The sequence below is a fragment of the Blennius ocellaris genome (genome assembly GCF_963422515.1).
Source record: "Blennius ocellaris genome assembly, chromosome: 2".
In the NCBI taxonomy this organism is placed as follows: Eukaryota; Metazoa; Chordata; class Actinopteri; order Blenniiformes; family Blenniidae; genus Blennius; species Blennius ocellaris.
In genome coordinates, this window is record NC_137651.1 from 19,127,098 (window position 1) to 19,139,724 (window position 12,627).

The 12,627-nt window shown below is 41.7% G+C and overlaps 1 protein-coding gene across 1 annotated transcript in view; it reads left to right on the forward strand.

Annotated features, from left to right (window-relative positions):
• Positions 1 to 647: 647 nt before the first annotated feature.
• gjd1b (gap junction protein delta 1b) overlaps positions 648 to 12,627 on the forward strand; it is a gene marked incomplete at both ends in the record, with an annotated part of 23,451 nt that continues 11,471 nt past the window's right edge. The window contains one exon of the mRNA XM_080512470.1: positions 648 to 718. Coding sequence (XP_080368596.1) covers positions 648 to 718 — 71 coding nt within the window. The remainder of the gene's footprint in view (positions 719 to 12,627) is intronic.

The window sequence follows — 12,627 nt, forward strand, 5'->3', positions numbered from 1 at the left end:
GACGGAATCCCCTTTTGGAAAAGCAGCCAAAGAAAGACAAAGGGAGAAATGAGGGGGATGGCGGAGAGGAGAACGAGCAGAGCTGCAGACGCTCGGTCGCTGAGGCTCACATGAGTTGTGTGGACACGAGTTACTACAAGATGCTGTCAGGGAGCGAGTGTGTGAGGGCGGGGTGTTAGTGATGGATGTGTTGTTTGCACAAACTATGGCAGCTCCTTGAAACTCTCCAGAAGTAGACGAGAGGCCGTATCTCTGTCAGACAGAGGTGTGTGTGTGTGTGTGTGTGTGTGTGTGAATGCCAGAACATATGACAGACCAGCTGTTTTAGCGGGTAAACGGGGTCAGAGGCGCCCAGAGGAGGGAACCGAGGGAGGACGTGCTCACGTGTGGAAGTGCATGGACAGAGCTTCACCCGCAGCTTAAGCACCTTGAAGAGAAGAGCGAGTGACAACAATGGGGTCTCCCTGAGCATCTTCAGAGCTTCTCTTGACTTCAGACCTTACCATCCACTCCCTACCTCAGCTCGACCCACCAAGTGGACTTGACGACTCGCGCTAAAGGGCTTTACCTCCAGCGCCGCTTCCCTTGCCAACTGGGAAGCACCACCTGATTTTCCTGTGCCCGGTGGATGCCTCCCAACTCTAACCATGGGAGAATGGACCATCCTGGAGCGCCTCCTGGAGGCTGCAGTGCAGCAACACTCTACTATGATCGGGAGGTAAGTGTGTTGATTTAAGAGTGTTTATTCATGATGTGATTCTTGCTAGTGTTTATCGGTTGTGTACACACCCTCATTGGGAAATATTTCTACTCTCTGTATGTATATTACAGAGCTTAAACAGGTATATCATATAATAATAGTTGCAAAAGCAACCTAAAATAATCAAGAACATGAAGAGAATCAGTTGTCAGGACATCATCTGAAAAAAACCTAGTATTTCGCTACAGCTGCCTCCAGACTATCTAATCTTGCACTTCCACATTGAACCACAAGATGGTGTAGTGAGAAGCTATAGCACCTCGTCTGTCCTCGATCTCCATCCAGCAAGAGAGGAATATCACAACTGAATTGGATTGCAAAAAATAATCGTCAACAAATCTCCTGGACATCATGAATGGCCAAATGAGGAAGAGGCACATTGAGGGCAGACTGAAACATCAAGTGACTCACCTCTGCCATCTAGCGTATACAGAAATACAATATATTGTACCTTTAAAATGCAATGTATGTCTGACATGTGCCTGCAGAATATGAATTCTTCTTTGCAGCCAGTGAGTGGTTTCTGGTCCTAAGCGGGGGGTGGTGGTGGGGGGTGGGGGGGGCTTTAGCTTTTTAATCCCTCTGAGTGACATGATGGGAGGGTTAGGCGACCATGAGGGACGCTATTAGTTCGGCGTAGAGGCTTTGATCATCAAAGCAGGGTGAGGATACGGCACCTCAAAAAGTCCACAATGCTGTCATTCACAATTTTCCACCGTACTCCTCCACGCTGGTGTCTTTGTTCTCCCCGCTTTACGGTGTTACACAGGTGTGCCTCATCCATGCTCAAGCACAGTTTCTCTCTCTCTCTCTCTCTCTCTCTCTCTCTCTCTCTCTCTCTCCCCCCCACCCCCCACCCCATCTTTCTCTGTGAAGTATGATGTCACTTTCACAACTTGATAGAAGTGAAAACAAGTCACCAGAGCAAGGTCACGACAATTATGATTTATGCATTCGACTACATGCTGGGATGTCGTGTATTCTAGTTTGAATTAGTCATTCTCGTCATCCTCAGAACAAGCAGTTATTCATGAGCGTTTCAGCCACAGAGGCACATCAACCCTGTTAACAGTATTGGACACAATTTCACATCTTGTAAAAGGACATTTTCCTGAGTCTCAGGGTTTCCTTTGGACATGTCCGCAACGGCAAGTTCAGCTTGAGTTCATTGGTCTGAATTTGCAAATTTGACCAATTCCCTGTAGCCACTGACACACCCAGGCGAGTGGTACTCTTAAATTATTGAGCGAATAAATGTCGGCAAGTCTATGAAAGTAGATGAATTGTGGAGACATGTTGTGTTTTGGTCAAAGCAGTCTTCCTCTGTTGACAAAGCTCTTGATGTGTGAATTTAGTTGTTTCCAGTTGATGTGATATTTGGGATTCTGAGAGGAGTCTGTCGGCTGAGTGGTTCATTAGTGCCGTTTCCTTTGGTGCAATGGTAAATGATTGGTCAGCATTTGCTTCCCCTCATGAATGAGACACTGGAAGAGTGCTGTCGCTCATCAACCGGGCTAGTCATACTGGCTGCAGGCTCTGAGTGCGCGCGATACAGAGAAGAGACAGAAAGAGAGGGCTGCTGAAATGAAAATCACCAAAGGAGAGTGACATCAACAGGGGCAGCCGGGGAAAAACAAGAGAGAGGAAAAAAAAAAAAAACTCAAAGCGAGTGAGCTCAGTTGCAAGGCGGAGAGACGACAATCAGGGTGCGAGATGGGGGAGACACGAATCAGATGACGGAGTAAGAGTAAAAAAGACGGAGTGAAGGCGACGGCAACGGGGGAGCGGTTATTCACAGACAAGTGAGCAGACACATGGCCTCGGTCTGCAGGGCGTTGGTAGCAAGCCAAGAGGACTGTCTCGTCACGAGATGGTGCTGCGTGTCATGACCTAAGCGGGGCAACCAGGACACCCGCAGGCAAAAAGCCTCAGATCATCTTTGCACAGATTATATTTGTTGTTCGGACAGTTAAAATATTCAAACAGCGGGGAAATATAAATGTCAGGGCTTTTTCACCAGCAGTTGAAAATGTGCTCACAGGCACATCGGCAGCCTGCTGTGCTTGCAACTCATTCATTTGTTTACCTTCCAGTTAATTTTGTGACCTTTACTCTGCTGTTCAACACCAACCCAACGAGGTATCAAATGTATGAAATTATCAGCCACTTCCGTGTTATTGATTTCAGACTATTTCATTTTCAAAGTCACATCACAGTGTCTGTTTTCCTCCAAGGTCTAGTTTGACTTTTCGTTAAACATAAGTAGTATATCATTAATACTTTAAATCAAAAGAGTTTTATGGATTAACACAAACTTATCTAGAATGACTGGCATCCAGTCATTCTAGAAATGTTTGACAGGCTACGCTCCAACCCCAGTGACGCTAATTAAAATCAATTGTCTATAAGGTTTAGATATTAACATATGGCTATTTTCAGCTTCAACCATAAAACAAGCAGATGACTTGAACCTCACCAAATGTCCAACTTGTCCTCTTGAGATGATGCCATGTCCTAGAATTCATTCATTTAGTGCAACTGCCCCCTTTTATACTACAAATAAAAACCTGTATTTTTTTCTCTGTACGGGACTAACAAACAATTATGTGCGTGATGATATTCATTTATTTTCTAATTTATTGCCATTTGATGCTATATGACTCTTTATTTGTGCTGTTGCAGAAATAATGAAAACAGACAGATGGCCTCAGCTGTAGATTGTAAGTGACAGTCTGTACGTTCCAGCAGTGATGTGCCGTCCCTGCATTTGGCATTCCTACAGCTTAAAACCATCTAATCTGGGCCATCATGGCTGACATGATTTTTTTATACTAGTCACGCTAATACTCCCTCAGTCATTAAACCTGTCCGTCCTCTCTACTTGTCTCATTGGTTGTCAAAGGTGCCCTCCTGTGGGAGGAAGCATTGGACAGGTTTCTGTCCCTGAGGCGGTGCCAGAGTGCTCTCATGAGCCCACCATGATGAAAGAGCCTGTGTGCCTGAGTCCATTCGTCATATGTGACTCACATACACACGCACACATTAGCACAAATGTAATGCTCATTTGTGTAAAATTGCACATGGCTCCAGAGATTTGCCTCCACGGCCGGGGTTTGCGTTCGTATGGAAGCACTGAAGGTGTGCACAAAACGTGACTTGTGTTCCTCGGTGGGCATATCACCCGCGCTCTGATGGCTCCGAGTCCTTGTTGCCTCTGTGTGTGTGTGTGTGTGTGTGTGTGTGTGTTTGTGTGCTCACCTGCTACCAGTGAATTATTCCTGTCACTACGAGCAGTGGCCCAGGTGCGAGTCGGCTTCCCCGGGACCAACTGATGGACCGCGGCTCTACCGGCCCACTTGGTACATGGCCTCTGAGGATAAACCATGATGAAGCACTCCCTTCCTAACTCCCATCAACACATCATTCATGCCCGTGTCCGTAGTCCTCCTCCCACCGGCCCGTGTGCTGGGATTGGTCGGAGTGTGACTGCTAAGCATGCACAAGTCTGTCCTCCCACCTCTCTGATATTGATTTCCAATAATGGAATAGGAAGTAGAGTTTGATAGAAGACAGGGCACTTAATGAAATAGTCTTTAGGCACGTCCATTTGCAATACAAATGGATTCACAGGCTGCACTGATGGGAATGTTAAGCGAGTGATTAAATCTGTAAGTACTTGATTGACTTTTTTGCCTGTTAAAATAAATCTTGATCTTAATTAGCACAGAGTGTATATATTATGACTATAACTGTCTGAACGAGGCAGGTGGCAGCTAAACGCCCTGAGAACAATAACATAAAAGTTATTGCTACTCTTCTCAATCGGTGTTAATGCCGACATGTGGCAGTTAAATCACTCTTGTCCTCATTAACAAGGTTTGATCAGGGCTTTTGTACGCTTGCCTCTAAAAGAAACCATTGCTGTTTTTAGCTTCACTGTATGATTCTCGAAAATTGTTAACAAGAGAGGGGCTAAACAAACTTTCTGAGATGCAAGATGTGTTCCAGGAATAAAAAAAAGAAAAAAAAAGAAACTGGCAACTCCTGCCAACAACCAGTTCAAGAAAATAAACCTCATCTATTGATTTTGTTTTGTTTCCATGTCTCCATTGAATGGAGAACAAAGCTTCCAGCTTGTTGCTGCTTCTTTATTGTTCAAACACTCGTATACTCACCTTTCAGGTTTGTCAAAATATGTTTCTGCGTTTGCTTGTTGGTTGTGTTCCCGTAATGATTAATATCTTCAACTGCTTGATAGACGCTGGACCTTGGGTCAGTCAACTGATATAAAATTTACATAAAACTTGAATAAAAAAAATTGGGAATCGACCAATATGGTTTGTATTATGCATTCCACACCATGCTTCACTTTATTATTATTTCCTACAAAATACGTGCTTGTAAATAATGGTAAAACAGTAAACACATGTAAACAGTTCCACCACTGCTCTCAGCATGTGAATGGAGAAATGATAAATAGCTCCTCCTCATATACATACACTTCATGTATTGAATGCTGGTTGATGGTTCTGGCCTTTCTGGGCAGAGTTTGCATGGTCTTCATGTGGGTACTGGGTTTTCTGCAGTTTCTAAAAACTTGCATTTGACGTAAATTACAGACTGTAAATTGGCCATTAGTATGTGTGACTATCTGTCTCTGTGCGTTTTCCCTGTGATGGACTGTTTACCTGTCCAGATGTCGCCCGCCTTCATCCACAGTTATCTGGAATTGCAGTGCCTCCTGACCCTGAACAGGATGAAACAGTATAGAAGATGGATGGTTGGAGTAATTTACTTTTCTTTACATAATGTTTTAGTTGTATAAAGCACACTTTCATGAATGTTTTTTTGTATGGGCTTCTAAAGTGTGTTTAAATATATATTTTCACACACATTTAGACAAAATTGCAGACTGTTCAGGGGCAAATCTGGGCAATTCCACCCTTAGTTAAGTTTTTTTTAGATTCTGTTACATTAGTAATTTGTAACTTTAGATTGTTTTAGGCAAGGCGTGGAAAAAAATTACATAGAAATCCAAGTGAAATATTTTGTAGTATAACTGTTTCTCGAGTTAATATATATAATATTTGTGAGCATGTTGGCTCTCGTGATAGCTCTTTCTGCTTCTCTTGTTTGTGCCACTTGTATTCTTTTTTTAAGTAAAGCACAATAAATATGTATTTGTGAGCTGTGTTTACATGCGAGTCAGTGTTCCTGTGCCCGCTGACAGGTTACCGCTCCGCCGTCACGTGACCTTTAGATCACTGTGCTTTTATTTAGCAAATCCCCACGGAGCTCTCACAACCCCCGCAGAGGTGATGATGGATGATTTGTTTGTACAGAATTTATCTCGTAAACGTGCATCGCGTTGCAGACGAGAAGAACGAGGCCCTGGTGGCGCCTCGCTTGCCAGATTCTTGACAAGATTGTCTTTTCTTTTCTCTTTTTTACTTCTTGACAAAAGACACTAAGATCGCCGACATCTATTCTGCCCATCTTCTTTTTCCCGCCTCCTCCCTCCATATGTAATGACCCCTGAGATGCTGCTGGCTGGGATGTCAGTGTCCTCCTCACCGCCGCCATAAGAAGAGTTATTAAAATGACCTCCCATGTTCCTTTGGGAGATTATGAATCACTGATGAGAGGCTGATAAGCCCGGATTCCTGTCACATCCTTTGTCAACACAAAGCAGCCACCTGCTGATAAAAGTGGAAATTAAAGATGGGTTCAGAACTGAAGACGTCTCACCACTGCACAATTCACATCCACGTTGGTGCTGGTGAAGAATTTGATGTACTGTTGCTGTGCTACTAGAGATACAAAGATCCTGGAAATGATCCCCAGGAGCGGGAAAGATGCGCTCTGTCGCTGCTCGCAGTCTTTCATGACTGGAGTACTACAACCAGTCTCCACAGGGACTGCTGGAGAAGCACAGTCGTAGCTGGGGGAGAAAGAGACAGCGGCTGCACATAATTATGCAGCTTGTGCTCTCATTTCTTCCTGCTTACACCTCATATCTACTGCTCATCCCCCACTTATCTGTGTCTCAGCCGCTTCTTCTCAGTAACTCATCTAACCACGGTCCACATGTGCTATAAGGACGGGGAGGGTTTGCTGTTTATGTGCGGGCAGATTAATCGATTAAGCTCCTATTGTACGACGTCAAGTTAGAGGATGCGTCACGTCACAAGCTTCATGTCTAAGCTGCTATAATCTTAAAAATGCAATCAACACTTTCAAAGAAGAGCTCCACACTGAGGAAATTTGTCGACGTAAGAAGGACAGGTGAAGGGGTCAGAGTTCATTCGGATTTCTCCTCGCGAGGATCCGTCTCTCGCAGAGTGACACAGGAAAGCTAATAGATTTATCATTAGCACGGAGGACAGAGCGGGTCAGTGTTAAATTGATACCAGTGGGAAGTTTAACGTGAACTTTCCCCTCACACACTCCCGCAAACTGAGAACAGCCCATTAAGGAAGTCACTGATTCTCACTTAAACTACTATCTTTTCACTGGTACATTAAAGTGCCCGTACTCCGTACTGCAAACGTGTACAGTATCATTATATCTTGTTGAAATCAATTCCTGGTGGGTCAGGAGACCATTGTGGGGAAAAACACTTGTCTGAAATAGCTCTATTTCCATTTGTTGTTTGACATGAATATTCCAAACCATGCAAATGAGCCATTTCCCACCCTTACTTCTTTGTATACCTTATTAATAGTCATTTGGAAAAAGAAGCCAATGATAAAAAAGAGTGTGTATGTAAGTTAACTATATTTAAATTAGCTTTAGGGTGAAAAGTGTAGCAGGTATAAGGATCGCTTCCCTATAAGACATCCACTTTCTGATCATACATTTGTATATTCCTTGTCATGAATGACAAAATCTCTTAATATAAAATCCATTTCGAAGTCTGATGTTAATGGAAATTCATGTCAAATTATGCACTGCCTGATCTACAAATTATTAGCAGGGGTTTCACTCTCAATGCATGGGAGTTGGCAACTCCGCTTCAATCAGATTTTAAGCTAGAATTATTTGATGTTTTGGTTTGCTGGTGAAATATTTTTAATCACATCTAAAGTCCCTCCCATGACATTTAATTGAATTGCATTGTACCTTTCTGCAGCGTAAAGTATCTGCTTCGACGTATTGATTTCACAAGATGTTTATCCAAAGTGTAAATAATTAGGTTTACACAATTTTAAATGACTTGTTGCTCCTAAATTTGTCTTAAAGTTAACCATTGTAGAGCAATGAAGAGGATACAAAAAGATAAATGTATGGTTATTGTTTACATCACAATTTAAATCGGGCTTACATTTTCTTGCATCAGAAACTTGTGACTTTTAACAGCAGTACCCTATAATGATTGCCCTGAAAAAAGTGTGGTTGAAGTATATCTTAGGCTTTGATTTTACTCCTCTAATACCTTAAGTGCTTGTGAGTCCATCGCCTTTTAGCCCAATAAATTCTCCAGCCGTCAAGGCAGGCGTGAACATCTTTCCACTTGAGATCAGTACAATGAAAATGTTTCTTGCTCACAGCGAAATGCAATCACAAAACCTTCACAGTCACTTTGGTCTACTTTTCTAATAGAAAAGCAGCCAAAAGCAGAACCATATAGGAAGTGAATTTGTCCCAGCTGGATCATCCTTTCTCCAGTGATTGGATTTTACAAGCCACGAATAACAATCACCTGCCTGGATCCAAAGTGTGTTGTCAGAAAATCAGTACTTGAACATCCAACATGGAAGACGAAGAAAAAGAAAAAAAAATCAGTCCCTGAGGTCATCTGCATTACCGCATGATGGTAACGCTGATGTGATGAATAATTAATTTCTGACACATTTTCCCCATCTGCATGTTGATTTCTGCCTCCACGTCAACTTTTAACATGAGTTTGATGTATTAAATTAAGCAGCTGATTAACTTTCCTCAAGGACTGAAACTGTCTGAAGCTGGTTTATCTATGTCAGTGTTACTGTTGAGGAAGCTGATCCCCGCTGATGAAGGCATTCTACTGGCTGCAGCGGTTGCCAGTCCATAACCAGGGGAAGAAAAAGAGTCAGTCAAAATCACTCAAATTCATGTCTACAATTTACATATAATCCTCAAAAGCATATAAAAAAAGGTCCCCAAACCTAAATTTGAACCAGAATATTCTGAGTCTTCTTCAGTCTCATGTTACTGATCTAATGTTTAATATTTTGACACGTTTAATAGTTCTGGAAATGTGCTTTTAAGTTGGCAGAAATACTGATTTCTTCCTTGAAACTTGCATCAAATGAGCCTTATTGACTGCCTGACAACTTAAACAAATAAAACAATCATAAACAAACTGAAATCTACTTAAAACATTTTTTTAATTTCATCTACATTTAAGCCTTTTTAGGTGGTTTCAAATGCTATTAGGGAAGATTTTGCTATTCTGTATACACACACAAAAATGTTTTAATATTTAATGATACATCACAAATAAAAAGCTAAATTGCATGTTATGTAAACAGATCATACTTTTGGCTTCCAAGTATTTTGTAGGTGGCCAAGTTAGAGAATTAACGTAATTGATAGCATTCTCAAACAGAAGTAATGAGGTGAGGGTTTGGGTGTGTCGCAGCCTACGGCCCACATGGAAAGACTGGAATATAGGGGATGATCTGTTACAAAGACAACATGGTGGAGCAACAACAACAAAAAATAAATGCATGGCTTGGTAAGAAGAAAAAAACTGGTGAGCTAATCTGCCCCTTCCTTTCAAACATATCAAATACAGATGCAATCGTAAACCAAGCAATTGCAGTGAGGTGTTGTAAATCACATTGCACATGCGAAATGAATTAAATCGCAAATACTCCAACCAGTATTTTTCACATTCTGCCACAAAGATCTGATACTGCGTCTTGGAAAAAAAAAAAAAAGCACCTGCCAGATGCAATCATCAGTGCACCCATTTAACAGATCACCTTCAACATGAGAATTCAAGTTTTCATATGTTTCTACACACAGAAACATTTATTACATCGGGCCGCTGGTTTCAGGCAATGTAATAATATTCTTCTAAGCAGATCCTCAGGTTTGGATGGGAATGTGTCTTTACAGATCTTCAGTCGCGTACAGTGCACAGTTTGTTGAGTAGCTCGAGTCGAGCTCCGACTGGTAATGTAATCAGTCCTGTGCTGGCACAATGTTTTCAAATGTAAAAATGTGACGTGCAATAAAAGTAATTAAAACTCCCGCTGAGCTGACTTTGTCCACTGATATAAAAATATGTGAGCAGCCGAAATAAACCAAGTTACATAAAATATGAGGGTAAAATTAAAACAAATAGCCAACTTTGATCTTTGTGTAGTTCAAAGCGAGGCTGCAGCTTTTGAAGTCCTCCGAGTTGGGTCTATTTGTGTGGGCTTGCGGCTTTGCGAATATTGTCTTATTTATACAATCTGCTTTTATTACTCATGACAGACGACGTTCCTTTGCAGACGCCGTGAAGCTGGTTTTGTCTCATTGGACCTAATATCTGTCTGCTGTTGTCGAGATTGAGCCGCTCCTCCACATGTGATCCTGCACCATCCACTTGTTTGTTGTTGTTTTTTTTCCCCTTTGTTCCCTTGCCTCCAACGCTTGATCCTGCTCCAGTTCACGCTTTGTAGATGAAAAAGATGCTCCTCTGCCACTGAGTTATCCTCTTGTAGCCCGCTCACACACCCCCTCTGCAGCGCCCATCACTGGCTCCATTTAATGCTTTACAGAGTTTCGTTAATGAACAAGGTGAGAGTCCCTGTGGTACATTCATCTCTGAGTGTGCGTGTGTGTGTGTGTGTGCGTGCGTGCGTGCGTGCGTGCGTGCGTGTGTGTGTGTGTGAGTGTGATGACTGTTTCCTCAGAGGCAGTATCATCGTCTGCACAGTGTGAGTGACTCAACAAGAACATTTTCAGAGGGCTTACACCTTTGCTAAATCACAGATCATCTCTACGAGGTCCAACATACTTTTCACCAAGCTGTGTGTGATTCAACGCTTCCTCATACAAAATGCACCATCACGCACACACATATGCGCGCGCTCACAACCAGATGGTCATCCGAATACGCAAACGTGTGCGTAAGCACACTTGCAGCGTGGTTACTATATTTACTCTTTACTCCAGGGCTGAAACATAGACATCGACACGCTTTCACACATATGCACGCATGTTGCCAAAAATGTGACAGCCCCCCCCCTCCTGCCCCCCACAAGGTAATCATATGAGCAGCCAGATAGGGTGTGACAATGTGTTCACACCTAAACGCACGCACCCACGTGCGCAGGAACACGTGCACTTACACTTTCCCATTTGCAGATTCTTTAATTAGGCAGCGACGTGGAGCTGCAGGGAGGGTGATTGTGCTCTCGGCAACATGCTGCATTCACATTGATGTCGTTATCAAAAATTGGAAGAAGAAAAAGTACCCAAAAGTACACGTAGACGCTGTTGTGATGTGAAACGGATATATTTAGACTTTGCAACCTGTAACATGACAGCAGCATGGACTGGTGTGTCTGGCTGCTATTTGCTTGAGAAAGCTTTATCTCCCAACAGGCATCTGTGTGACATTTTGAAAATTTGAGGCTGCCTTCACATCCTATCAGATGGTGGTGAGACATCTATAGAGCGCAGGAGCTTCTTATATATTTAAAAAAACAAAACAAAACAACCCTCTGCTTTCAAACGGGGTTCAATAGACTCAATTTGTTTGTGAAATGTGTCATTTTGATATCAAAAGTCACGATCAAGCGTATTTACATAAAAGCCCTGGTTTCCAACTACACCGACATTTACCATTCTCTGCACCAAAGATACAGATTAAAAGTAGTCCGATAAAACTCCAACAATAGATCTCATTGCAGCGGATTATAATGAATCTGTATAGGATAAGGTCAAGAGGTGTATTATAATTGGTTTGAAAGAAGTGACGTTGGACGAATCAATTATAGGACTGTCAATTAGAAACATTTGCAAGAAGAATATGTGTACATTTACATTTACACCATTTCATACTGGAGACATACCTATGTTATGTAGTGTTTTGGACCAATGGAATTCCCAAACTAGAACACAACCCTGTGGTTTATTAAAAGAGCTGTTTGATTGAATTAAGGAGGCTACATTTCCTCTCACATGTGTTCTTGAGATCCAAGATTGTTGGGGTCCCTAATGATTAACCTTTAACATATCATTGTTGAATTAATTGGATGGGTATGAAACTAGTTCTCCCTTCAAGACTAAATTCTTGAAATTCGTGTGTGATCTGACGAGCTTGTCGCTTTCCCACTGAAAAATATATGAGCACTGTCAGCTTTTTGTCTCATTTTCACTACGTTTCCACTGTAAATTCAGCATCACTTTTAAACTGAAGTGTACTAAATGGAGCACTTCAGAAAAAAAAAAACCTGCTTTTTTTTTGGTTATAACAGATGAGTTTTTTGTTGTTTATTGTATTTACTGTTTCGCTACAATCTTTTTAAACATGGCCACACTGCTTCCTTTATAAAACTTGAACCTGCTTATTCTTTCTGCCACAAAGGATAATAACATCAATCACTGCCCCTCTCTCACACGCTTATATTTCACTTATATGTATTTTATCTAATAAAAACCAAATCATTGAATCAGTTTTTTTGTTAATGAATGTGAGAGTTTGTAAAGCTCTTTAAATTATTATAATATAATTCATTTATTTATAAATTACATTATAATTTTACATGTGCTGTTATTGTATTTGCTGAATATGTGTTTGATTTAAAGTATCTGTTAAGTCTTTATATGTACTATATTGCCTTTACTGTTACACTTGTTTTTTACAAAGTTTTTTTTTGTTTTGT